The sequence below is a fragment of the Silurus aristotelis genome (assembly GCF_946808225.1).
Source record: "Silurus aristotelis genome assembly, chromosome: 5".
Classification (NCBI taxonomy): Eukaryota; Metazoa; Chordata; class Actinopteri; order Siluriformes; family Siluridae; genus Silurus; species Silurus aristotelis.
In genome coordinates, this window is record NC_139578.1 from 31,703,521 (window position 1) to 31,730,996 (window position 27,476).

Genomic DNA, 27,476 nt, shown 5'->3' on the forward strand with positions numbered 1-27,476 from the left:
TATAAGATTAGAAGTAATGTTCTTTCTCCATGCCAGAGCCTTTAAACACTCCAGGAGATCCAATGTCAAAACTCCACACATGTAGTGGGATCCAGTTGGCACTGGTACGTCTCTAGATGGTTCGGGATGTTTGCGAGTTTGGCATCTACTTCTTCAAAGGTCCATAATCTTCATGAGGTGGGACGTGACTGGAGCTGGAGCAACCTCAGGATGCCTCAGGATGGGGAGAGAAAGAGAAGCAGTGGAGAGGAATTAGCGTAGCTGCTGTTCATGATATTAACAGCACAAGTTGATAATGTGCATGTGATCAGATGTTCTGGAGCACAAGGTTATGATATGTGATGTATGTTATGTGTAGGCTTAGCTAAAAAGATATGTTTTTAATCTGCACTTAAACTGGGAGAGTGTGTCTGCGCCCTGAACACTGTCAGAAAGGCTATTCCAAAGTTTAGGAGCTAAATGTGAAAATGATCTACCGCCTTTAGTGGACTTTGCTATTCTAGGAACTACTAGAAGCCCAGAGTTTTGAGATTGCAGGAAGCGTGGCGGATTGTAGCGTGTTAAAAGACTGGAGAGATACATGGGAGCCAAACCATTTAGGGCTTTATAATTAAGAAGTAGTAGTTTGAAGTCTATTCGAAACTTAACAGGTAGCCAGTGTAGTAATGATAAGATTGGGGTAATATGGTCATATTTTCTTGACCTTGTGAGAACTCTTGCTGCCGCATTCTGAACTAACTGAAGCTTGTTTATTGATGATGCAGGACATCCACCTAGTAAGGCATTACAATAGTCTATTCTGGAGGTCATGAACGCATGGACGAGCTTCTCTGCATCGGATATAGATAACATGTTTCTAGTGACTAGGCGCCGCCCAAGTGGCAGTCTGTTGCAGCAGCTCCCGTAAAGTTTGGGCTTTTTTTATTTATTTTATAGTGTTCCGGCACTTTGTGTTTTTTTCTTTTTTAAGTGTATGCGTGTTAATTTGGAAACTACACAATGGACATGAACAAAGCCATCGATTTTGCCCTACTTTTCCTGCTTCTTTGGACTTTGTTCACAGTCGCGTCTGGAAACTCTGTTCACAGCCACGGTCCTATTGTTTACACCAGGGATCAGCTGTTAGCATTCCGCAACATGCCGATGCTACTAGAAGAAAAAACGGATATTCCCCGCGAGCTAAGTAGGAGAAGACGGGGGAACCGTGCTGGAGCTATGTGTCGGAATAAAAGGTCACGTTACAGACCAACTCTCCCGTCCATCATTATGGGAAATGTAAGATCTTTACCCAAGAAGATGGACGAGCTAGCGGCTCTTACCCGGCATCAGAGGGAATTCCGGGAGTGTAGCATCATGCTGTTCACGGAGTCATGGCTAACCAAGCTAACTCCGGATACGACCGTGGCTCGGGATTTGAGTTACTGCGCGCGGACAGAACGATGGAGAGCGGTAAGAGAAAGGGAGGAAGACTGGCAGTGTTTGTGAATAATAGATGGTGTAAAACTTGACACATCACTATTAAAGAGCAGATCTGCTGTAAGGACATTGAGCTGTTAGCCGCTAGCATGAGGCCATACTATCTGCCGAGAGAATTCTCGCATGTTATCGTGATAGCTGCGTATATTCCCCACTCTGCTGACGGTGAATCGGCATGCGATGTCCTGCATTCTGTTGTTAACAGACTGTTAACACAGAGCCCAAATGCACTTCTCATTATCTCTGGAGATTTTAATCGTGCCCCTCCATCCTCCACTCTGCCCACATTTACTCAGTATGTTTCATGCCACACCAACCACAATAAAACACTGGATTTATTCTATGCCAACTCAAAGGAGGCTTATACATCAGCAGCCCTCCCCCTCTTGGGAAGATCGGATTACAACCTGATTCATCTACTACCTGTGTACAAACCCCTTGTATGCAGACAACCAGCTACCTCCCGCACAGTGACGACATGGTCTGATGAGACCGATGAGGCTCTGAAAGACTGTTTTGAAACAACTATGTGGGAGGAATTGTGCAGTCCACATGGGGAGGATATTGACAGTCTAACAGAATGTATTATGGACTACATTAACTTCTGTGTGGAGAATACTGTACCCACCAGGACTGTACGGTGTTTTCCCAACAACAAACCGTGGATTAACCCTGATATAAAGACTCTCCTTAAAGAGAAGAAGAGGGTGTTTAAATCAGGAAACAAGGAAGAGCTGAAAACTGTCCAGAGAGAACTGAGAAAGAAGATCAGGGAAGGAAAAGCATGCTACAAGAGGAAGATGGAGGATCAGCTGCAGCAGATCAATGTCAGCGGTGTGTGAAAGGGGCTCAAAACCATCACTGGTCATAAGGAGCCCAGCTTTCAGGCTGGGGGTGACCAGAAGTGGGTGAATGATCTCAATCTATTCTTTAACAGATTCGATCAGCTACCCCCTTCCCTGCCCCCATCCAATCCCCCCTCTCTGCTTCCACAGCAAGCAGATCCAGCCCCACCTGTCTCTGCACTGCTATCAGCTCACAGACAATACACAACACACCTAACTTCCCCCCCCTGCCGATTCCCTCCAGTCTACAATCCATCCAATACACACTGCCACTTACAGAAGCCCAGGTGAGAATAGAGCTCAGGAAGATCAAAGCGAGGAAGGCTGCAGGCCCGGACGGCATCAGCTCCAGGCTACTTAAGACCTGTGCAGACCAGCTGTGTGGCATATTGCTGTACATGTTTGACCTGAGCCTGAAGCTGGGAAAGGTGCCACAGATATGGAAAACATCCTGCGTGGTGCCTGTTCCAAAGACGCCACGCCCAAAAGACTTCGGAGACGTGTCCAAAAGACTTCGGAGACTTGATGGGCTCTGGTGAGCCCATCAATGGATCCACTTCAGTTTGCCTACCAACCTGGCATTGGAGTGGAAGACGCAGTCATCTTCCTCCTAAATCAGGCTATTTCACACCTGGAAAAGGCTGGGAGCACTGTGAGAGTCATGTTTTTTGACTTCTCTAGTGCTTTTAACACCATCCAACCTGTGCTTCTGAGGGATAAGATAGTGTACATGGGAGTGGACCATCATCTGTCTGCCTGGATACTGGACTACCTCACAGACCGACCACAGTATGTGAGGACTCGTGACTGTGAGTTTGACATGATTGTCTGCAACACTGGAGCCCCGCAGGGAATGGTTCTAGCCCCGTTTCTCTTCACCATCTACACTGCAGACTTCATGTTCAGCTCAGCAACCTGTGACCTACAGAAGTTCTCTGATGACTCTGCCATCGTCGGTCTGACCACGAATGATGATGACAGAGAGTACAGAGGACTTATACAGAACTTTGTGGATTGGTGCCAACGGAGCTGCCTCCAGATAAATGTGGGGAAAACAAAAGAACTGGTGGTGGATTTCCATAGGCACAAACAAACTCTATCACCAGTGAACATTCAGGGAAGGGTCATTGTGAGAGTGGACTCTTACGAATAGCTGGGTGTTCACCTAAACAACAAACTGGACTGGACAAACAACACTGGGGCAATTTACAAGAAAGGGCAGAGCAGACTCTTTCTGCTGAGGAGACTAAGGTCTTTTGGAGTGCAGGGAGAGCTACTGAAGACCTTTTTTGACTCTGTGGTGGCCTCAGCCATATTCTATGGGGTGGTCTGCTGGGGCAACAGCATATCTACTGCAGACAGGAAGAGACTAGACAATCTGATAAGGAAGGCCAGCTCAGTCCTGGGGATTCCCCTGAACACTGTACAGGAGGTGGGAGAAAGGAGGATGGTAGCAAAACTATCATCATTGCTGCAGAACGCCTCTCACCCCCTGTATGAAACCGTTACATCGCTGAGCAGCTCTTTTAGTGACAGACTGATACATCCTAAGTGTCTGAAGGAGCGTTACAGAAGGTCTTTTCTCCCTGCTGCTATTAGACTTTACAACCAAAGCTGTTCCCAGTAAAAAGAGGGATCGTTGTGCGAACTTCCCACGCCACCCGGTAGAAGAGAGAGGAGGATCAGTCGGTGGATTTTAGTTTGAGATTGGACTTATTTTAACTAAATAAAATACAAGTTTTTGATATTAATTACCTTGTCTGGTCTGTTGGTGTCGCTGGGTAACTCCTCGAGGTGGTACGTTGTGAAGGGGAGGGAAGGCCACCCCGGCCTATGTGTCACAGGGGCCTTCCCTCCCCTTCACAACTTCCCTCCCCTTCACAACTTCACAAAGATGAGTGATGGAGCAGACACAGGTAAGGAGCCGCACAGCGGCTCCTCTTCAACCGAAGATAGGGGTTGCGGCAGGCACTGGTAGGAAATTGACAACAAGGGAAAGGGTTGCTCTTCTCACAGGACAGCATCAATCATTCGAGTGTCACCTCTTGAGGAGTTACCGATTGGACAGGCAGGATTTAAACCAGCTTAATGCCTGTCCCTGAATGCCGATGTAATTCTGTAAGCGATCTAGGAGGAGATCATGGTCTATAGTGTCGAATGCAGCACTAAGATCTAGTAAAACCAACAGCAAGATGAAGCCTTGGTATGAAAACAGGTTTTCAGATTTTTCAGGTTTTCAGAGATTTTAACTAGGGGCAGTTTCTGTGCTATGATGGGGCCTAAAACCTGACTGAAACTCTTGAAATATATTGTTCTCTTGCAAGTGGGAACATAACTGGGCAGCGACAATCTTTTCTAAAATCTTAGACATAAATGGGAGATTTGAAATTGGTCTGTAATTCGATAGCTTGTTTGGATCCAGATTAGGTTTTTTTAATGAGGGGCTTAATAACTGCTAACTTGAGGGATTTAGGGACGTGACCTAACGAAAGTGAGGAGTTAATAATATTGAGAAGAGGCTCACCAGCTGTATATAACACTTCCTTTAATAGATTAGTTGGAATGGGATCTAACTGACATGTTGTTGTTTTAGCTTTGGTAATAACATTATACAGCTCTTCCTGTCCTATACATGTAAAACAGTGTAGATGTGGAGTTGTAGGCAAGATAATGTCAGGAGATGTCAGAGGTTTGACCGCCACAACTGTTTTTCTAATGTTATCTATTTTTTCAGTGAAGAAATTCATAAATTCCTCACTACTAAACTGTAATGGAACACATTTCTCAGATACCTGATTTGTAGTTAGTTTAGCTACTGTACTGAAAAGGACCTGGGATTGTTTTTGTTGTTTTCTATGAGTTTGCTCAGGTGTTCAGCTCTAGCAGCTTTTAGCGCCTGTCTGTAGCTGAGCATACTGTCTTTATACGCAATTCTAAATACCTCCAATTTAGTGTTCCTCCATTTTCTTTCCAGATTATGGACTGTTCTCTTGAGGGCATGCGTATGACTATTATACCAAGGTGCAGGTGCTTGTTCTCTAACCTTTTTTAACCGGATGGGGGCAACAGTGCTAGTGAGGATAAGGTCTATGTTGTTAACCATTTCATCAAGATTATTAGCAGTTATGGGTTAAGTGAGAAATTTAGATAAATCGGGCAGGTTATTTATGAATCTGTCCTTAGTGGTCTGAACAATAGTCTTACCAGGTCGATAACGTGGTGAAACACGGCTAATCTGCTCTACCGGTAGTGTGTTCAGTATGAGATAATGGTCTGTGATGTCATCACTCTGAGGTAAAATATTTATATCAGTGACGTCTGCTCCATGGGATATTATTAAGTCTAATGTGTGGTTAAAGCGATGAGTTGGTCCGGTGACGTTTTGTTTAACCCCAAAAGAGTTTAATAAGTCGACAAATGATAATCCTAGAGCATCGTTTACATCATCTACATGAATATTAAAATCTCCTACAAGCAGCACTTTATCAAAATTGATCAAGATGTCTGATAGAAAACAAGCAAACTCTTGAAGAAAATCAGCGTAGGGCCCTGGGGGTCTGAACACGGTGACCAGAGCGAGTTTTCTATGTATGTCTGAAAGTACAATTTGAAGAACGAGCACTTCAAATGACTGTAACCATTCATTTAGTGAAAGAAGTCTACTAAACTTCTCAGCCCCTCGCTGGTAAGTGGGAAGAGGTCCTGACACTATGATCCTCGTTGTGGGCGATGTGCTGCATACTGTCTCCACCAGAATCTTGAAATCCCTCTTTAAGATTCACGCTGGATCTCCACAACAGTGTCAAAATGGCGACCTTTGATCTGCATCTTTATCTTCAGGAAGAGCACCCTCTTCCTGACAAGTTGCTGAAATGGTCTTCCTGTTGTCTCATTGTCTTCCAGTGATGTTTTTCTGCTTTTTAATTGCATGTGCCACTCAAAACACCTCAAGCGACTTATTGCACAGTCGCTGTATGTCAAACGTATGTCATGTCAAACGTCTCTGTGGCCGATTTGCCCAGTTTCATACAGAGTTTCAAGTTTGTTCTTTGTTCTAATTTGCTGTACATGATGAAATCAAAGACGTGGTAACACACATCGGTCAGAATAGCACCAGTAACACCATTATTCACAAACATTTAGATACCATCTAGAAGGACTTCATGAGCTCCAGTAGAACTAGTTACGTATGTACTGGGAGATGGCGTGCTGGAAATAGCAGAAAATCTTCACCTTGTACACCACAGGTTTTCAATTCAGGTCAGATCTCTGGTATCATCAGAACTTTCTGATGTGATCTGGTGCATCAGGGAAGAAGAGTACAGGGATCTGTTCAAACACTTTATTGAGGGATGAAGAGGGTACCATCTGCCACTCAATGAGACCAATACCATAGAGATAGTGGTGGACTACAAGAGGAAGAGGACCACAATCAGTGGCATTACCAGCCTGGCGAATGGTCAGGACATTATGCATTAAAAGGTCAATTCATAAACTGTGTGGAGGACAGAGACACCCAGTGGTTTATGGTGACAATTTGCCTTATTATATGCTAATATTAAAGGACATTTGGGATAATGGGAACATGACAGGTGTCCTCATAGCTCCTGTACTCTAGCAGCATTTATCTGGACTAGAGGAGCTAAAGTTCACAATTTGTCTTGATGTATAATATGAATATGAACATAATATGATATAATATGAACATGCTGAGGGAGTTCTTCTCTCTTCTGCTGTACTGTAGATTTACCCATCACTGTGCAGGTCTCCACACACCCAGGACTGGACTTCCATCACAATGACCTCTCATCTGAGTGTGGAGACTCTGAGGAGAGCCCTGGCTCAGCTTCAGAAGACTTGATTGATGAAACTGGTCAGTATTTACTGTGGGTTTATTCTGAGAAGATTCATTCTATACTAAATCAATATTCAATATTTACATTCAGCTGAAATGTATAAAGATCTTGAGAACAGAAATTTTTTTTTAATTTTTTTATTTTTTTATAAATCCATGTTTGTGTTTTATTTTTTTTTTCAGTATTTTGATGTTATTTATAATAATGAAGTATTTAATCTCAATGTAACATTTTCCAAAACTCTTTTCCAAACAGAACTGAAGAGAATTCAACAATATGCAGGTTTGTGAGCTCTTACTGATTACATGACTATATCTATATCTCTTCACTGTTACACACTGTGTGATGATAAAACTGATGTATGCTGTGTTTCTGTCTCTCAGTGGACATGACTCTGGATCCTGATACAGCAAATCCTGATATAGTCCTGTCTGATGATGGAAAACAACCATATGATGGAGATACAAAACTGAATCTCCCTGATAATCCAGAGAGGTTAACCAACTATTGCATTGTTCTGGGAAAGAAGGGATTCTCCTCAGGGAGATTTTACTATGAGGTGCAGGTTAAAGGGAAGACTAAGTGGGATTTAGGAGTCCCCAGAGAATCCATTAACAGGAAAGGAGAGATTATAGCCAGTCCTGAAGATGGATACTGGTGTGTGGTTCTGAGGAATCTCCCTCTGTCTCCCTCTCCTTGAATCAGGCTCCTCAGAAGGTTGGATTGATTGTGGATTATGAGGAGGGTCTGGTCTCCTTTTATGATGTTGATGCAAAATCTCATATCTGCTCTACAGCCGACTACACCTCCTGAGAGGCGGCGGATCACCCACACCCCCAACATGACCCATGGCAGGGCTAGCAGACAGTCCTCCTGAACCCGAACGGCAGGAGCAGCGTACTGCGGCCGTTGAAGCCTCCAGAGAGGCAGCGAATGACCCCCATCCGCAACGATATTTCGGGTGGAATAAGGGAGTTAACCGCTGGAGGGAGGCAGCGTCCTGAACACCCTGTGGCAGGGCCGACAGACTGCCCTCCAAGATGCAAGCCATCAGGTTTACGCACCACTGTCCGTACACTAGAGGCGAGGACGAACCTCAGGTCATTCAGCCCCTCCTCAGGCTTAGAGTGTTGGCAGGGGCCCCTAGGACCTCCCTACGGGAATCGGGTGGCAACGCTCTCTCACCGGGCTATTTCGCTGTGCCTGGACATACCAGGGCGAGGCTGCCGCCGAGCAGCCCCATCGGAGCAGCAAAGAACTACCAATGAAATGCCACCGCGGTCTCCTGAACCCACCAGCAATCGCCCTCACCTACAGCGTCACCAGGTCAGGCCAGGAGGGCTCACCTTGGCGCACAGAAGGAAGCTCACATCGTCCCCCATAGCAGGCCAGCCTGGTATGCCTGCAACACACATCGTGTGGAAGCAACCCGCAGCCTAACCCGCCGCGTAGCCCTACCTACCAGAGCCAAGCGGCTCTTCGTAGGCAAACCAATAGCCCCTGAGATGCTGCACTCAGGGAGAGACAGCTAGCTAGCATCTCCACCACAAGCGACATCGTCCCGTAGCCGCGCTACTTAGCTCCAATAACATTCACGCACAGCGAGAAACATCGGAAAAGCACGCGCGCACACGGGCCTCCCAGGACCCCGACACCTCGTTGCGCAGATCAGGGAAGGCGCTGAGGCAGTGACAAATGGCACAGGAAACGCTCATCCAGCTTACTGGGTGCGCGCTGCATCTGCTACACGACCGACTAGATCCAGCTCGGACCCGGCCCGTGCCACGACCTCAAGGAGCTCCACGTACAGCACAGGCTGTGAGGAGTCCGCAGGCTCGCCTGCATCCATCATCTCATCCTCCTTGGAGAGAGAGACATGCAACGCTGCACCGCCCGCACCGGGAGAAGAAGCAGCCGCCAGGCATGCTTCCCCGAATTTCCCGAAATTTCTTTCACCTCGGAGGAACAAATATGGAGCACCACGTCACACACACCGGGAAAAGGACCATTTCCAAACAAGTGCTCTCCCCGGGGAATGGGAGCTCGGTTAGCAGCCGATACCTAAAATGCTAACAGCCGATACCTTTGAGAGCCGAAGCCGCTAGGGAGAGCGCTCTCCGAAAATTCTCCCACCTCAGAGGAAGAAATACGGAGCACCGCGTCACACGCATCGGAGAAGGAACCGCCAAACGAGCGCAATCCCCGGGGAACAGAAGCTCGCCTCGCAGCCGGGATTGCATAGCCACACGGCTAAAATGCTAACAACCGATACCCTCGAGAGCCGACTAAGCACGCTCCTAAGCTAAGCAAACAACACATCGGCTGCGTGTCACCCCTCCCGAGGGGTGCGGTTGCAGGGAGAAGAGGTGGAGAAGTTCAGGTACCTGGGATTAACAGTGCAAAGTAATGGAGAGTGTGTTAGAGAAGTGAAGAAAAGAGTGCAGTCAGGGTGGAGTGGGTGGAGAAGAGTGATAGCAGGAGTGATTTGTGAAAGAAGAGTATCTGTGAGAGTGAAAGGGAATGTTTATAGGACGGTGGTGAGACCTGTGATGTTGTATGGTTTAGAGACAGATGCATTGAGTAAAAGACAGGAGCTGGACCTGGAGGTAGCAGAGCTGAAGATTCTGAGGTTTTCATTGGGAGTGACAGGATGGACAGGATTAGAAACGAGATTATTAGAGGGACAGCGCATGTGGGACGTTTTGGAGACAAGGTAAGGGAGGCGAGATTGAGATGGTTTGGACATGTTCAGAGGAGGGATAGGGGGTATATCAATAGAAGAATGCTGAGGATGAAGACACCAGAAACACTGTAAACCCGGATAAGTTGAATTTACTTAAAATAATTGAGTAAACCGGTTGCCTTAAAAAAATAAGTAACGTGTAATGAAAACCTAAGTACATTTAACTTAAAATGTTAAGTACATTACACTCAATTCAAAATTGATTTAACTCGACATGTTTTGCCAAGTTAACTCCTTTTCACAATTAATACACTTAATATCTTAAGTATAATGTACCTAGTTGTAGCTTACTTATCTTTCTTCCCCTAGTTCAGTTATCATCATTAAATTATTATTTCAGTTTTTAATCTGGTGCATTATAAATACTTATTCAGATCAAGAAATCAGATGAAACATTTGTTGAAAACACCCCGGTTATGGGGTAAAATGCTTTATTGTGAACATACACATAACAGGTTGTTTTTCTAAAAGCACAACATAAAACTAGGCACTTGGTATCAGAAGCAGTAGTGCAACGATTCAGAACACCACTTAACCCTGCAAACTGATTTTCCTCAGTTTTTGGTTTGTTAATCTGAATGAAACCAGACATATCAGTGCTAATCCAATAACATAAAATAGAAAAAGTGCATAACAGTGCAAACACAACATTTTCCTAAAAGAACAACAACAACAAAAAAAAAATAGGCACCTGGTATCTGGAGCAGTAGTGCAATAAGTTAGAACAGCACTTTACACTGCAAACTGGCTTTTTCGCAGTTTTGAGTTTGTTAATCTGAATGAAACTAGATATATCAGTGCCAATCCAATAACATAAAATATAAAAAGGGCATAACAATGCTAACAAGTTGCTTTTCTAAAAGAACAAACAATATTTCTCATATCTGGAGAAATAGTGTAACAACACCTCTTTACATTGTAAGTTGGTTTTTCAGAGTCTGAATTTTGGGTGCCAGCTCACTTTTACCCAGGTCCTACATCACCTGCTGAACAAAGCAAAAAGTGTTTTTCATGTATTTGGGATAGTCCAGGTGCAGGGCATATATCAGTCCAAAAAGGACACAGAAGGCCTGAGGAAGGTTGGCCAGGTCATCCATTACCACATTCCCTTCCAAGATGATTCCCACTTTGGACGGGTTCAGCTTAAGGTTCTCTTCACCGATGAAAAGCAATCCCACTGGAGTTTGCCTGTACAAGTCATTGTAAGCTGTATCTTTACAGAGACACAAATGTACAATCGTGTGTTAGTTAGCAAATACATTTTCGAAATGTTAACAATAAAAATACCCTAAGAAGAAACACTGTACACTGACATATAGTAAAAGACACTCTCTTCATACAAGATATGAGGCCTGGCTTGTTCAGCATCCTTTTCAATGTACAATCACAGCAAAATATTTAATATAAAAATATTTAATGTAAACTGAACCCATATTGAACCCGTATTTATAAAACAATTAATTTGCTTACAAAGCAGGTCTTGAAGAAAGCAGAAGGATTATCGCCCAAGATGACCGGAAGTCCCCAAAGACAAAGGCATCTGACGTCTGTTGGCTCAGTTGTCTAGACGATAGTGGACATTGAATAAAACACTTTATAAGAATACTGACTGTAATTTACAAAAAATGAAAAGAAGAGATTAGGAAAAATTAACTAGAAATAGGAGATCAAATTATGAGAATAGAGAATGCAGAGGTAAAAAAAAAATCATAAAAAGGAAAAGCTTCATTGGAAAACAGGACTCATGTAGATATGTTAACTTACCTTTGTCTGGCATAAAAGTTCAGCCAAAAGCTGACCAGTAAGGCCTTTCTTCTTTTTAAAGAGGTCCATGAGGCTTGGAGACAAATGGTCAAGTGTCATAGTGTTCATAGCCAAAATTTTGGAAAAGGTTGTAGCACAGCAGTTATGCTCACACCTACTTATGAATAATATTTTTGAAATGTATCAGTCAGGATTTCGGCCTCATCATAGCACAGAGACGGCGCTAGTTGAGGTGGTAAATGACCTGTTATTGGCCTCTGATCAGGGTTTTGTCTCCTTACTTGTTTTGCTCGACCTTAGTGCAGCTTTTGACACCATTGATCACACTATACTACTTGCTAGACTTGAGAACGTTGTTGGAATAAAGGGAACGGCTCTCTCTTGGCTCAGGTCTTATTTGACTGATCGCTATCAGTTTGTTGATGTTAATGGTGAGTTCTCCACACTCTCTGAGGTAAAGTTTGGTGTTCCTCAAGGATCTGTCTTAGGCCCTCTGCTTTTCTCTTTATATATGCTGCCTCTTGGAGAAATTATTCATAAACATGGTATTAGATTCCATTGCTATGCTGATGATACACAGCTATATATTTCAGCAAAGCCAGATGAGAGAGATCAGCTTAACAATGTTAAAAAATGTGTGAAGGACATTAGACAGTGGATGCTCGATAACTTTCTTCTGCTAAACTCAGATAAGACGGAAGTACTTTTACTAGGACCACATGCAGCTAGAAGCAAACTTTCCGATTACCTAACATCTCTGGATGGTGTTTCTGTTTCAGCGTGTACGGCTGTCAAAGACCTTGGTGTGATTATTGACTCGAGTCTTTCCTTTGAGGCTCACGTGAATAATATTACCAGGATCGCCTTCTTTCACCTTAGAAATATTGCTAAAATTAGAAATATGATGTCGTTACAGGATGCAGAAAAACTAGTTCATGCTTTTGTTACTTCTAGATTAGACTACTGTAACGCTTTACTGTCTGGGTGTGCGAGTAGGTGCATAAATAAGCTTCAGTTAGTTCAGAATGCAGCAGCAAGAGTCCTCACTAGATCTAGGAAATATGACCACATCACCCCTGTATTAATCAGTCTACACTGGCTCCCAATCAAATCTCGCATTGATTATAAAATTTTACTACTGACATATAAAGCACTTAATGGTCTCGCACCACCGTATCTGAGTGAACTTCTGTACCAGTATGATCCTCCACGCCTACTTAGATCAAAAGGTGCAGGCTATCTGTTGGTTCCTCCAATAATGAAGATTACAGCAGGGGGCAGATCTTTCTCTTATAAAGCCCCGCAGTTATGGAACAGCCTTCCTATCAGTGTTCGGGACTCAGACACAGTTTTAGTGTTCAAGTCGAGGTTGAAAACATATTTATTCAGTCAAGCCTTTAATCAGTAGATTTTTTCTCAGGTAAAGGCTCAGATCTGGAGGGAACATTGATATAGAGTGTTTGGTGAACTGGGATATTTGTACGCTGTCGTCCCCTCACATTCACGTGTTCACTCAGGTTTGTTGATGGTGGTGTGGTGGGCCGTCTCTTATCCCAGAGATCCCTCATGTCTGTGTTGCCTTCTGGTTCTCCCTTTTAGTTATGCTGCTATAGTGAGTGTAGTGTCTTAAACGTATAGTATCTTAAATGTGTAATATCTAAAAGCCTTAACTCATACAATTCTACAAATGGTGAAAGTCCTGAAACGGCCAAAGTTAATTACTGAACCATCTGGCCAGATGTTTTCCTTTAAGCCAAATGTATGAAAGGCCCATAGTGCTTATCTTATGAGCCGTGACTGAGAAAATGAAACGGATGGTCGTCCTTAAATCAGTATAAGCCGAAGTATAGAATATGATCCAGGATGCACATCCTCTTGGGAAAAGACCTCTGACCCGTTCTCACTGTATGTTAAGATGAATGGTCTGGGAAAGTTAGCGCTGGTACATTTGAGATATATTAAATCTGGACAAAGACAGGTTTCTCTTTAAGATAAACATTATTGCACAGTAGGCTCATATACATCTGTTATGCATTAAGAGGCGGACCCAGAGAATGATCAGTATATAATGAGTGTGCAGCCATGGATCGGGAGTCAGACTTTGAATCAGAGCGTGCTGACTCCAGGCTTGACCGGAAGGCCTGTAAAGATGCTATATTTCTGTGCTGAATAAAAATCATTATTTACACGAAATAACTGCGTCTACGGAGATTCCTTCCAACCGACAGCTACACTCCATCAAGACGACGAAATACACAACATGAGTCTTGCCGGAGTCCAAACTGCACAGTGACTTTAACTCTCATGCAACAATAGGTACACTTAATAATCCATATCCTTCTCTTCCTGTCACCCTCTTCTCTCTCTCTCTCTCTCTCTCTCTCTCTCTCTCTCTCTCTCTCGGTCGAGTTAAACATGCTCCTGAGGCTCCAGTGACCACTGTTCCTGCCCCTCTCCCCCCCGTGGATCTTCCCACTTCATCCAGGCCTGCCTGGATTGGACTGTAGTTGATGTCAACAGTCTCCTACACTGACTCAGAAATACACTTCGCTTTTGATCATCATCACTGCACCCCGCAACATTGTATACCCGCCACAAATGGACATTCGGTGTAACCCAGATGAGGATGGGTTCCCTCTTGAGTCTGGTTCCTCTCAAGGTTTCTTCCTTATGCCATCTCGGGGAGTTTTTCCTTGCCACAGTCGCCAGTCGCCACCGGCTCGCTCATCAGGGACAAACTTACTCATAAAGAACATATTCATTTTTAATCACCGCATTATCTGTGTAAAGCTGCTTTGAGACAATGTTCATTGTTAAAAGCGCTATACAAATAAAAATGAATTGAATTGAATTGAAGTGCATCCAAGAAGTTTTCTCTGAGATTTTTCCCTACCACTCTGCCAAATTCATAAGAAACCTGAAACATGGCAAACAATGCATCAGTCAATGTTCACACTATTTTAATCTGACACACTCAACACTACATGATATGTAGACACTTAACACAAATTTGATTTTCTGTAAAAAGAGCTGGCCAACAATGCACCAGCTGGCTGATGGCAGGCTTCTTTTTGACAAACTCCTTTCTGCGCAAAGCAAACGTCACATCCACCTCACAAGCTACTTTCATGTTCTGGTCATTCATCCCCTCTGGAAAATCAGGCAGGAAATTTATTTACCCTTTCTTTGGCTTCTTGATCTGTGTGTTGGGAGGATCGCCATTTGTAGTGTCACTTCCTCGCTTGCCACCATTGACAGTAACATCAAGTCGACCCAGCTGCCGCATTTTGGTTCTATTATTACCCATTTTGAACTTAAGGCTATTCTTACAAACGTTCCAGCCAGAGGGTGACCCGGTTTCTTTAGGGCATTGGTGTGTTTGCACAAAGACCTTAGCAACAGTCTCAAAATCTTCTTTCGTTGGGTATGCTTTAAATGCATACATGGTCTCAGCCAATTTCTCGAGTATGTCATGCTTTAGTTCTTTTGTGACTTTAAGAAAGGTTGCATCCCTGAGATACTGCAGGTTACCTTGGCGTAGTCTATACTCTATATCAACTTGAAATTTGGGAATTTCAAATACCTCTGGCCACTGAGAACTTCTATCCAAAGAGATGGACAGGATCTCGGTGTCTGCCTGGCTGCCTGTGTCACTACATAATTCAGAACCTCCAGGGACTGGTACAAGCTCAACGATAGGGATGATTTTGACCGTTGGTTTATCTGGGAGCTCAGACAAGTCTGTGAGGTTGCATAATTCATTATTAAATTCAGGATCTTGGTACTGTAAGGTAAAATTGTAGTTTGTTTGGAGAGTGCCTTTGAGCCAGCTAATCAAATCTTCAAGTATGTATGGTCGAGGGTTCATTGTCATCTTTCCTATATCTCCCTTGGAGATTATAACTCGCATTGTTAATTTCTGTTCCATGGCCATCTGGGGGAAAAAAAATGACAGACAGCTGTTTAGCAAATTACAAATCGTCTCAGTGTCACCATAAGCTCTCCTTGTACCCTGTATGCTGATAATGGGAGGACATCATTTAAATCTGACATCTTCAACACACACACATAGAAGTAACACTATCACAATGAAGTTGGTAAGATCTCAAATGCTCCCTGTACCATGCGGCCAATTTGTGGCAGACAAATAGAATATCTACATTAACTGCAACAATCTTGTGAATCTGGACGAATGCGGGGAGACCAGAGCATGACCCAGAAGACAGTATCATGCCTGGATGATACTTGATTCCATCTACACTGACAGTTGCCGCTTCAAGCACCGACTCTGGTGTTGTAAAGTTTTGAGCAATTGCTGCCTGCACACAGTGAGGGAAGGTGGCAAGCAAAACTGGAGTAACCTTTGACATCTCAACTGATGGTCTGAAAAATTAGCTACAATCGAGATGGTAACTGACTGCCTTCTGGTGTTTTGTAGCAAGTGTCATGGCAACAAGTTCTGAGCAGTGCGAATTACCCTCTTAAATAATTTATGCTTCCCCTCGAACCGCATTGTCCAAACCTCAGACAGGGGACCAAATTCTCTTACAAGCTGAGTATAATGTTCCACAAAGTGATGTTTTGGCCTTAAACGAAAATCTGGAAATGTTGACTGCAGCAAGCGCCTGTGCTCTGCTATCTTACAGTCCAGAAAGTTAAGTCTCTCTTCTGTACGCTTTGGTGCTACAGCTAGCTCAGTAATTTCTTTGAGAAGCATGAGAATTTCCCAAGTGTTGTCACCCTCAGGGACACAGTGACCAATAAGAAATGGAAGGAGCCTTATGAGACACCAGTTCTCGTGGCCATTTCCACCAATGGTCCCTTTACTGGAAAATCCCTTTCCAATAACCTGAGGTCGATCTGTTTTGTCACTAAATGAGTACTTTAAATACCTGATGGCCTGATTCAGCATATCTAGGGTGAAATAAGTCTTGCTTATCAGGTCTGTAAGGCACAGGGACAATTCAACTGGAACAATACCTTCCAAAATATCATGCAAGATGTCAGGAGGGTACCCACTGACCACATAAAAGTGCTCAAGATTCTCAGTTAAAGGACATGCTCCTTTCACACCATAAGCTCCAGTCATTCCTGGGTCCTTTCCCATCTCCTGCACCTGCCTGTCATGGGACTCTTTGTCTCGGAGTTGAAAGAAACCAGAACATACCTCTTGTTGTTGAGTGTCTCTACTGCTTGCCAAACAGAATCTGCAGAATTTGTCGACAGTAAAACTCTTCAGGAAACCTGCAAGAGAGTGGGCAGCAAGATTGTCAGCTGCAACATACAAGACTGTACCTTTCACACTGGCACCTAGTTGCTCCAGGTAAACGCCATTCTGCTCTAATAATTTTAGATCATAGATCAAAGGTTGGAAAACTTTTGCATAACCACACTCCTTGACTGTAGAGGTATTGCACAGTAGAGCAAGTTGGATAGAGCTGAGGGTTGACCGATATTTTGAAGGTATGTTTGCAATAACCCAGAATACTGCACACATCTTGTGTTTTAGCTTTGATGTTCCCAGAGGATTCAAAGTCATCAATGTAAAGTACAAGAGCAATTGTGAACTCATCTTTTGCAAGAAATGGATTTTCAGTAAAGTATTGCCCATCAGCATATGATCTGGATTCCTGAGGGACATGTACTTTTTCTGACATAGCTTTGTCTAAAACATCGGTTTTGTTAAGCAACTTCTGTAGCATAGGAACAATAGGAACATATGCAAGAGTTTTTTTGCCTTTCTCCACAACATATTCAATTGGATTTACCAGTGGAAACTCTCTACGCACATAGGCTGCTCTTTTTTTGGCAGTTCCTAAAGGTCCATCTTTAGAACAATGTGTCATCATGTTACTTTCTGACACAGCACTGATAATCTCTTTAATAACAGTCTCATCCATGTCAGCACAATATTTGTTTAATATGCCCCTGACTCTGTGTTGTACAAGTGGTTGTGAAAGCTAAGTGATTTGACGGAGCTGCTCTATCACATCTTACACTGCACTCTCTGGTATGTGCAAAACAGTGTGCATCTTTAGTAGTAAAGATGCCAAATTGTGCTCAAGCTGTTTTTCTAAATCGTGCAGATCACATTGTTACCTCATTCAACTCTTCTGTGTCCTCAATATCATTAGCATCAGACATCTGCTCTTGTGAAGCATTACTGTCATGGCTTATAATATTGTCACCAACAATTTCTGATTTAAACCTCTTTGAGATCTGTTGTTTGTGTACTTTACTCTTGTGTGCTTTGAATGTGGAGTAAACACTGCTTTCAAAATTACAGTCTTCATAAGGGCATCTGACTTTATGATTTACTTTTAGATGTGCACGATGCAGGTGAGTGAAAAAGTCACTCTCTGAACAAGACTCTGTAAATCCACATGACAGACAACTAAACTTAGTTGGTATATCTGTACTTTGTTGCTGATCTGGAGTTTTTGTGTGAATGCGGGACAGGTGAACTTTTAGTGCATTTAATGATTTAAATGTGCACAGACATTCCTGAAGTAAACAAGGAAAAGCCTCAGTTCTGGTATAACCTCCGTGTTTTAGCCTGTAATGTTTAAACAATTGTGCTCTTTTTTCACAGCTAAAAGGACAATACTTGCACTTTCAAACCATTATTTCTTTATACCAAACCGTTTCTTTAGACTTAACTCTAATAATTTTTCTTTATTTTCCTGCAAATGAGCAAACATTAACAACATTTACCTTATGGAACATAAAAGACTGGAAAAGTCTAAACACTGACATCACATTTATTATTTTCCTAGTTTACGGCGAATTAGGGTATTCATATACACATCTTAAGATACACATATTCGCTTAAGTTGTCTTAATGGAACTTACCAGATACAATAGGCCGCGGTAAACCGCGTAAAAAACAGCTGCACGTGTTCCCGCTATCTTCTTGGAAAAAATGCCGCTTGCAGCCAGCCAGGTGAAAGCCTAAAGGCAGTGAAACTGTTTAAAATCGTGTGTTTACTGCACACGATCAGCAACTCACGCGAGAAAGTGATCTAGCGTTAGATATCGATTAGTTGTGGATAAAAAGCTAACGAACCGGTAAATGGTAAAAAAAAATTTCCACCGCTGCCCCAAAACCCCTTCCCCCACATTTAGCTAAATATACATTACACAGGTAAGTTAGCCAGTGTCTAAAAATGCCCGTCAAATGGCAAAAGTTTAAATGAGGTTTTTACAACTCTCGGAGTTATACTCACATTCCAGTTCCTCGCCAGCAGTGCCTGAATCCACACAACCGCAACAAAGACAGAAAACTTCGACTCAGTACGTAGCTGAAATAAGTTTTGCACTGTTTTTGTTTTGTATTATATGTCTGTATGTATTTGTGTGTAAGAGCAAGCTGCAATAAAGACTGTTAAAATAAGGAAAACACACACACTGATACCTTGAGCAACTGCTCATTACTCTGTTAATAGACAGTTGTCACAACTGGGAAGAAGAGGTGTGGTCTGTTCAATAACTTTTCAATTTAAGCTCATTGTACTTCAAATTATTTGCACTATGCCAACAAATTAGTAGAATATACTTAAAATTATTAAGTGATGTCATCAAACGTTTTTGTTTTAGTGTATTATGCTTGAATATTTAAGTAGAAACTAACTGTCTGGGCTAACAGTGAAGGAGGAAAAGAGGAAGACCAAGGAGGTGGTTTATGGATGTGGTGAGGGAAGACATGCAGGTAGTGGGTGTGAAAGAGATGATTTAGATGCATTTTAAACTTGTTCATACGTCATACTTCGAGAAACCAATAGATTATAGGATACATTATTAAATGAATCAACATGTATCTATGAAAGTGGAAGATAATGAATGTAAAATTATACATTTTATTATAATTGAATTTTATAATAATCTAATAGTGTTGAACTACATTAAAACAGTTTACTACACTCAAAATGTGTAACTGTGTAACAAGTCAATGCGGGACGAAAAGGGGCGTGGTCTAAATATGTCATTTAGCAGAAACGAAAGTAATACGTGAAAGCGTTTGAAGATCAGGATTGAGCAGCAGGACACAATCTCCAGTTTAAATCTTTTGCAGTATTTCTTTAAGGAACTGAAGTTACAGTAGGTAAACTGTATATAAATAAAGGGTTTAATCTTTATTTCCTTTTATGTCACAGTGGGCAGCTTTGAGGAAGTGAACTTGTGAGACCTTTTTCCGTCTCTTTGATAAGGGCGTTTTCTAAATTTGTGTGTGCGTGCGTGCGCGTGTGTGTGTGCGTGTGTGGGTGTGTCTGCGCGCGCACTGTGTTTAAAGTTCATGTGTGTGAAACGATAAAGGGGGAGGAACAAACAATATTTAAATAAATTTTTTTAACAAATATTAAAAGCTCATAATGATTGTATGATGTGTTTATAATTTTGTTAATCATAATATTTAATAAAACTGGTGCTGACACAGTGATACACTGAAAATGTGGTCAAAACATCTCAGATATAGAAGTCTTTTAAACCACATGAAGTTTCCTACGAGGTATCAAAGAGTTCAGAGACTCAGTACAGAAGTACAGAAAGTACTTTATTTATCTAAGTTTACACACGATCACCTTTAGAATAGTCCCCTTCCACAGTAATACAGTTCTCCTAGCGTTCTTCTGGAACGTGTCCTGGACGTTTTTTTTTTTTTAAGTGTGTCAGGCACCTCCTGCGATTCACACTGGATCTCCACAACGGTGTCAAAATGGCAACCTTTGATCTGCATTTTCATCTTCAGGAAGAGGGTGAAGTGAAATGGCATGAGCCAATTCTGGTGAGTAGGATGGTGTGGAAGTGAGATCATGTGGATTGTTCTCGGACGATCATCAAGCACATGTTGCTGAATGGTCTTCCTGGTCTCTCGTCGTCTTCCAGTGATGTTCTTCTCACTCAAAACACCTCGAGCCACTCTCTGCACAGTCACTGTATGTCAAATTTATGTCGTGTCAAATGTCTCTGTGGCAGATTTAGCCAGTTTCATACAGAATTTCAAGTATGTTCTTTGTTCTAACTTTCTGATGTGATCTGGTGCATCAGGGAAGAAGAGTACTAGGATGTGGTCAAACACTTTATTAAGGGGTGAAGGGGGTACCATCTGCCCCTCAATGCGACCAATACCAAAGAGATAGTGGTGGACTACAAGAGGAAGAGGACCACAATCAGTGGAATTACCAGCCTGGCGAAGGGTCAGATCATTGAGCATTAAAAGGTCAATTCATAAACGGTGTAGAGGAAAGAAAAAAACAGTGGTTTATGGTGACAATTGACCTAATTACATGCCAGTATTAAGGGACATTTGGTATTATAGGAACATGACAGGTGTCCTCATAACTCCTGTTCTGTTGCAGCATTTATCTGGACTAGAGGAGCTGAAGTTCACAAATTTTCTTGATGTATATTATGAATATCACCGACTCCTACCTTTGTTTGGTAGATTAACAGCAAGGTGTCCCTTAAAGAGCTGATCTGAGGTCTAAGCTGGAGCAGTCTCTCTGTGACCTTCATTCATGAATTGTAGGGGCTATGGGTCTGTAATTGATCAGGAATGAGGGATTTGGGGTTTTTCTGGTACATGAAACAGGCAGGATGTTTTTCACAACTCTGATATGTTTTCTTCTTGAAAGCTCTGTTGAAGAGCTGCTGAAGGTTTTAACACAGCTGCTTAGTGCAGGCTTTCTCTACACTGAGCCTGATTCTGTCAAATCCCTGAATCTTTCCGATGCTTCAGTTTCTCCAACTTTCTTACCATGGCCAGGAGTGACAGATATGTTGGGTTGGAAAATGTGATTTCTTTTGGTCTTAGAAACAAAGAAGGTTGTGAAATGAGAGGAGTTGAAATTTTGTGGGGGACTTGGAGAGCAGTTTTGATTTTGATGATGGAAGTGAAGGAGATTGTGAAGGGAACAAATAAAAATAAAAATTCTTCTTCGTCTGCTTTCGTCTTCTCCCATTAGAGGTCGCCACCGCGGATCATCCGTCTCCATACCACCCTGTCCTCTACATCTGCCTCTCTCACACCAACTACCTGCATGTCTTACTTTACCACATCCATGAACTTTCTCCTTGGCCTTCCTTTTTTCCTCCATCCTGGTGGCTCCATCCTCAGCATTCTTCTACCAATATAATTCATGTCCCTCCTCTGCACATGTTCAAACCATCTCAGTCTCGCCTCCCTCACCTTGTCACCAAAACATCCTACATGCGCTGTCCCTCTAATGAACTAATTTCTTATCTTGTCTATCCTCGTCACTCCGAACGAAATCCTCAACATCTTCAGCTCTGCTACCTCCAGCTCCGCCTCCTGCCTTTTACTCAATGCCACTGTCTCTAAACCACAACATTGGAGGTCTCACCACAGTCCTATAAACTTACCCTTTCATTCTTGCAGATACCCTTTTATCACAAATCACTCCTACCACTCATCTCCACCCACTCCACCCTGCCAGCACTCTTTTCTTCACTTCTCTAACACACTCTCCATTACTTTGCACTGTTGACCCCAGATACCTGAACTCCACCACCTTCTCCACCTCTTCTCCCTGCAACCGCACTGTACCACTCCACTGCCCTCCCTCTCATTTACACACATGTACTCTGTTTTACTCCTAATGACTTTCATTCCCCTTCTCTCCAGCGCGTACCTCCACCTCTCCAGGCTCTTCTTAACCTGCTTCCTACTCTCACCACAAATCACAATATCATCTGCAAACATCATAGTCCAGGGAGACTCCTGTCTGACCTCGTCCGTCAACCTGTCCATCACCACTGCAAACAGGAAAGGGCTCAGGGCCGATCCTTGATGCAGTCCAACCTTTACCTTGAACCAGTCTGTCGTTCCTACTGCACACTTTACTGCTGTCACACTGTTCTCATACATGTCCTGCACCACCTTCACATACTTCTCTGACACACCTGACTTCCTCATACAATACCACAACTCCTCTCTTCGCACTCTGTCGTACGCTTTCTCTAAATCCACAAATACACAATGCAATTCCTTCTGTCCTTCTCAATACTTCTCCATCAACATTCTCAAAGCAAATAAGGCATCTGTGGTGCTCTTCCTTGGCATGAAACCATACTGTTGCTCACAGATGTTCACCTCTTCTTCTCTCAGCTTTGCTTCCACTACTCTTTCCCATAACTTCATGGTGTGACTGATCAACTTAATTCCACTGTAGTTTCTGCAGGTCTGCACATTTCCCTTATGCCTAAAGATCGGTACCAGTACACTCCTTCTCCATTCCTCAGGCATCCTCTCACCTTCCAGAATCTTGTTAAACAATCTGGTTAAAAACTCCACTGCCAGCTCTCCTAAACATCTCCACGCTTCTACCGGTATGTCATCTGGTCCAACCGACTTTCCATTCTTCATCCTCTTAATCGCTGCTCTCACTTCCTCCTTACTAATCCTATCCACTTACTGCTCCACCAACTCCACATCATCCAACCTTCTCTGACTCTCATTTTTCTCTTTCACCAGCTGCTCAAAATACTCCCTCCACCTTCTCAACACACTCTCCTCACTATTTATCACATTTTTATCTCCATCTTTTATTGCTCTAACTTGCAGTACATCCTTTCCAGCTCGGTCCCTCTGCCTAGCCAACCGGTACAAATCCTTTTCTCCTTCCTTAGTGTTTAACTTCTCATACAGCTCCTCATATGCCTTTTCCTTGGCTTTTGCCACATCCGTCTTTACCTGCTGCCGCATCACCTTGTACTTCTGCCTACTTTTCTCATCACCCTGTCTATCCCACTTCTTTTTTACCAACCTCTTTCCCCTAATGCTCTCCTGCACTTCCTTATTCCGCCACCATGTCTCTTTGTCTTCCTTTTTATTTCAAGATGTCACAACAAGTACTTTTCTAGCTGCCTCCCCTTTCACTCCTGCAGTAGTTTCCCAATCATCCAGCACCATTTTATCACCATGGAGCCCCTGTCTGACCTCTTCCCTGAACCTAACACTACACTCTTCCTCCCTCAGTTTCCACCATCTTATTCTTCTTTTAGTCCTCACTCTCCTCCTCTTCTTTTTGGCCTCCAAAACCATCCTACAGACCACCATCCGATGCTGTCTAGCTACACTGTCCCCTGCCAGCACCTTACAGTCTCCAATCTCCTTCAGGATGCATCTCCTACAAGAACATAGTCCACCTGTGTGCACCTTCCTCCACTCTTATAGGTCACCCTATGATCCACCTTCTTCCTAAAATACGTGTTCACCACTGCCATTTCCATCCTTTTAGCAAAATCTACCACCATCTGCCCTTCCACATTCCTCTCCTTAAGGCCATACCTACCCATAACCTCTTCATCACCTCTGTTCATTTCACCTACATGTCCATTAAAGTCTGCCCCAATCACCAATCATTCATTCTTAGGTACACCATCTACCACTTCATCTTACTTACTCCAGAATCTTTCCTTACCCTCCATCTCACAGCCGACTTGTGGAGCATAGGTACTGATGACATTTATCATCATCCCTTCAACTTCCAGCTTCACGTTCATCACCATATCAGAAACTCTCTTTACCACCACTACACACTTACTGTATTCTTTCTTCAAAATCACCCCTACACCATTTTTCTTTCCATCCACAAAAGGGTAGAACAGTTTAAACCCACCTCCAATGCTCCTGGCCTTACTCCCTATCCACTTGGTCTCCTGAACACACAACATATCTACCTTTCTCCTCCCTATCATATCAGCTACCTCTCTTCCTTTACCAGTCATAGTGCCAACATTTATAGTACCAACCCGAACCTCTACTTTCCTACAGTTCTCCTTTTCCTGCCGTCTCTGTAGACTTTTTCCTCCTCTCCTTCTCCTCCTTTGGCCAACAGTAGCCCAATTTCCACTGGTACACTGTTGGCTAACGACACCTGTGGCGGCCGTTGGTAACCCGGGCCTCGACCAATCCAGTATGAAATTCTTAATCGTGACCCGCATATTCGATTTGGCACATGTTTTACGCTGGATGTGTTCACGGCTTGGGACCGGCACTGGCTTGTGCCTCCCTAATGACTGGGTTAAATAAAAATAAAAATTAATTGTGGTTATTGTATTGAATTGTAATGTGTAAAGTCTATTGTGATCTAATTTCACTCTCATTGTATCTCCTATATCAGTCATGGCTTCCTTCAGCAGTGCTCTGTGTGAAGATCAGCTCCAGTGCTGCATCTGTCTGGATGTGTTCACTGATCCAGTCTCTACTCCATGTGGACACAACTTCTGTATGATCTGTCTAAAAGAGATCTGGGACAGCAGTCGACACTGCCAGTGTCCAGTGTGTAAGGAGGAATTCTCCAATCGTCCTGATCTACGTGTGAATACGTTCATCTCTGCACTTGCTGCTCCATTTAAGAAGTCAATTCAGGTGAAATCCAGCAGAGCTGCAGAAAAACGAACCCGATCTCAGGTCCTCTGTGAGGTCTGCTGTAAAAAACAGTGTTTAGCTGTGAAGTCCTGCCTGATCTGTATGGCTTCTTACTGCAAGACTCATCTGGAACCTCATGATAGAGTTTCTTCATTAAAGAAACATAAACTGATGGAGCCTGTGGAGAACCTGGAGGACTACATCTGCCATAAACATGAGAGACCCCTGGAGCTGTTCTGTAGAGATGACCAGACGTGTGTGTGTCAGTTCTGTACTGAAGGAGACCACAAAACCCACAACACTGTTCCTATAGAGGAGGAGAGTGTTAAGAAGAAGGTGAGAGACTGAACATTTATAATAGATAATGTTGTAAATCAGAAATAAGACCTCTGACATGAGTTAACACATGATGCATATTTTTCTCAGAATGATCTGGTGAAGACTCAAGCAGAAGTTCAGCAGAAGATCCAGGAGCGACTGAAGAAGATTGAGGAGATCATACACTCTGTAGAATTCGATAAAGTGAGTCTCTTACAGTAACTAACCTACAGAAGAACTTTTTTATACAACACATTAGGAGAATCATGATACATTCATGTGAAATGATTGATCTCGATTTGTCACCTTTCAGAAAAAGACAGAGAAGGAGAAAGCAGATGTTGTGAAGATGTTTAGTGCTCTGATGTGCTGCATTGAGAGAAGCCAGGCTGAGCTGCTTAAGGTGATGGAGGAGAAGCAGAAAGCAGCAGAGAAGCAGGCTAAAGAGTTCATTAAAGATCTGGAGCAGGAACTCAGTGAGCTAAAGAGGAGAAAGACTAATCTGGAGCAGCTCTTACACACTGAGGATCACCTTCAGCTCCTTCAGGTCAGAGTTCATCTGTTTCTCAATAGCAGTGCAGCACATGACAGGACGTTGGTCCCCATGCTGAGGGATTTCTCCTCTCTCCTGCTGTACTGTAGATTTACCCGTCATTGTGCAGCTTTCCACACACCCAGGTCTGGACTTCCATCCCAATGACCTCTCATCTGAGTGTGGAGACTCTGAGGAGAGCTCTGGCTCAGCTTCAGGAGACTCTCAGTCAGAAATTGGAAAAGATTAAAGAAACTGGTAAGTGTTTACTGTGGGTTTATTCTGAGAAGATTCATTCCAAGAAATAATTACATTTAGCTGAAATGTATAAAGATATTTTTATTTTATTAATAAGAATTAAGTATTTAATCTCTGTAATCTATGTAACATTTTCCACAACTATTTTCCAAACAGAACTGAAGAGAATTCAACAATATGCAGGTTTGTGAGCTTTTACTGATCACATGACTATATCTATATCTCTTCACTGTTACACACTGTGTGATGATAAAACTGATGTACGCTGTGTTTCTGTCTCTCAGTGGACGTGATTCTGGATCCTGATACAGCTCATCCTGATCTCATCCTGTCTGATGATGGAAAACAGGTACATGATGGAGATACAAGACAGAATCTCCCTGATAATCCAGAGAGGTTTGATACTTGTGTTTGTGTGTTAGGAAAGGAGGGATTCTCCTCAGGGAGATTTTACTATGAGGTGCAGGTCAAAGGTAAGACTGAGTGGGATTTAGGAGTCTCCAGAGAATCTATTAACAGGAAAGAAGATATTACATACAGCCCTGATGATGGATACTGGTGTGTGGTTCTGAGGAATAAGACTGAATATAAGGCTCTGGAATCTACCTCTGTCTCCCTCTCCTTGAAACAGGCTCCTCAGAGGGTTGGAGTGTTTGTGGATTATGAGGAGGGTCTGGTCTCCTTCTATGATGTTGATGCAAAATCTCATATCTACTCTTTTACTGCTCAGACTTTCACTGAGAAACTTTATCCATTCTTCAGCCCCGGCACTAATGATGGAGGTAAAAATTCAGCCCTGCTGATCATCTGCTCTGTTCATCAAAACTAATGAAGTGTAGAAATGTGAAATGGTTCGACTTTTTCTTTCTGTCCCCCTCTCTCCTTAATGCTTCGATTGTCTATCAGAGGGTGCCCTCTCACTTCATTTTCAGTAATAATATATCGTCCCACAATGTGTGAGTTAGATGTGATTCCTGATTCACTCTGGAGTTCTTTATGTTCCTGTCTGTCTGATGCTGTGTTTCTTTCATTAAAAAATTAAGTCATTGGCAAAAGGGATTGAGAATAAATATTCCTCCTTCCGACTGTTCATTTATTGTGTGATAATCAAGAGTCTTCATATTTTCAATTTACGTAATATTTCAGGAGTTGTGCACATGATCATTCCTGCAGGTATGAATTAGTGTAAGAGTTGCTTTATCAATAGTAATAGAAAGTACAGGGGAAACACCCAATTTAGAGACACAGGCAGGTTCTAGATTTCAGGTTCAGCTATTTACAATTTTATTTACAA

General features: G+C 42.9%; 2 protein-coding genes across 3 annotated transcripts in view; one reads left to right on the forward strand and one right to left on the reverse strand.

Annotated features, from left to right (window-relative positions):
- LOC310726820 (E3 ubiquitin-protein ligase TRIM21-like) overlaps positions 1-27,476 on the reverse strand; it is a 100,027-nt gene that overhangs the window by 27,344 nt on the left and 45,207 nt on the right. The gene's annotated exons all lie outside the window — the stretch shown is intronic.
- Positions 19,658-27,401, forward strand: LOC310726827 (E3 ubiquitin-protein ligase TRIM39-like). Its single transcript, XM_083542786.1, has 7 exons — positions 19,658-19,785; positions 24,827-25,410; positions 25,501-25,596; positions 25,706-25,939; positions 26,035-26,182; positions 26,339-26,365; positions 26,467-27,401. Exons 2-7 carry the CDS (start codon positions 24,829-24,831, stop codon positions 27,009-27,011), a joined length of 1,632 nt encoding a protein of 543 aa, XP_083398912.1. The 5' UTR covers positions 19,658-19,785; positions 24,827-24,828; the 3' UTR covers positions 27,012-27,401.

Excerpts from the sequence above, each read along its gene's own strand:
- LOC310726827 (XM_083542786.1), top strand. The coding sequence starts at position 24,829 with ATGGCTTCCTTCAGCAGTGCTCTGTGTGAAGATCAGCTCCAGTGCTGC. Across the intron at positions 25,411-25,500 it reads AGGAGAGTGTTAAGAAGAAG|AATGATCTGGTGAAGACTCA; the intron begins GTGAGAGACTGA and ends TATTTTTCTCAG. Across the intron at positions 26,366-26,466 it reads GAGAATTCAACAATATGCAG|TGGACGTGATTCTGGATCCT; the intron begins GTTTGTGAGCTT and ends TCTGTCTCTCAG.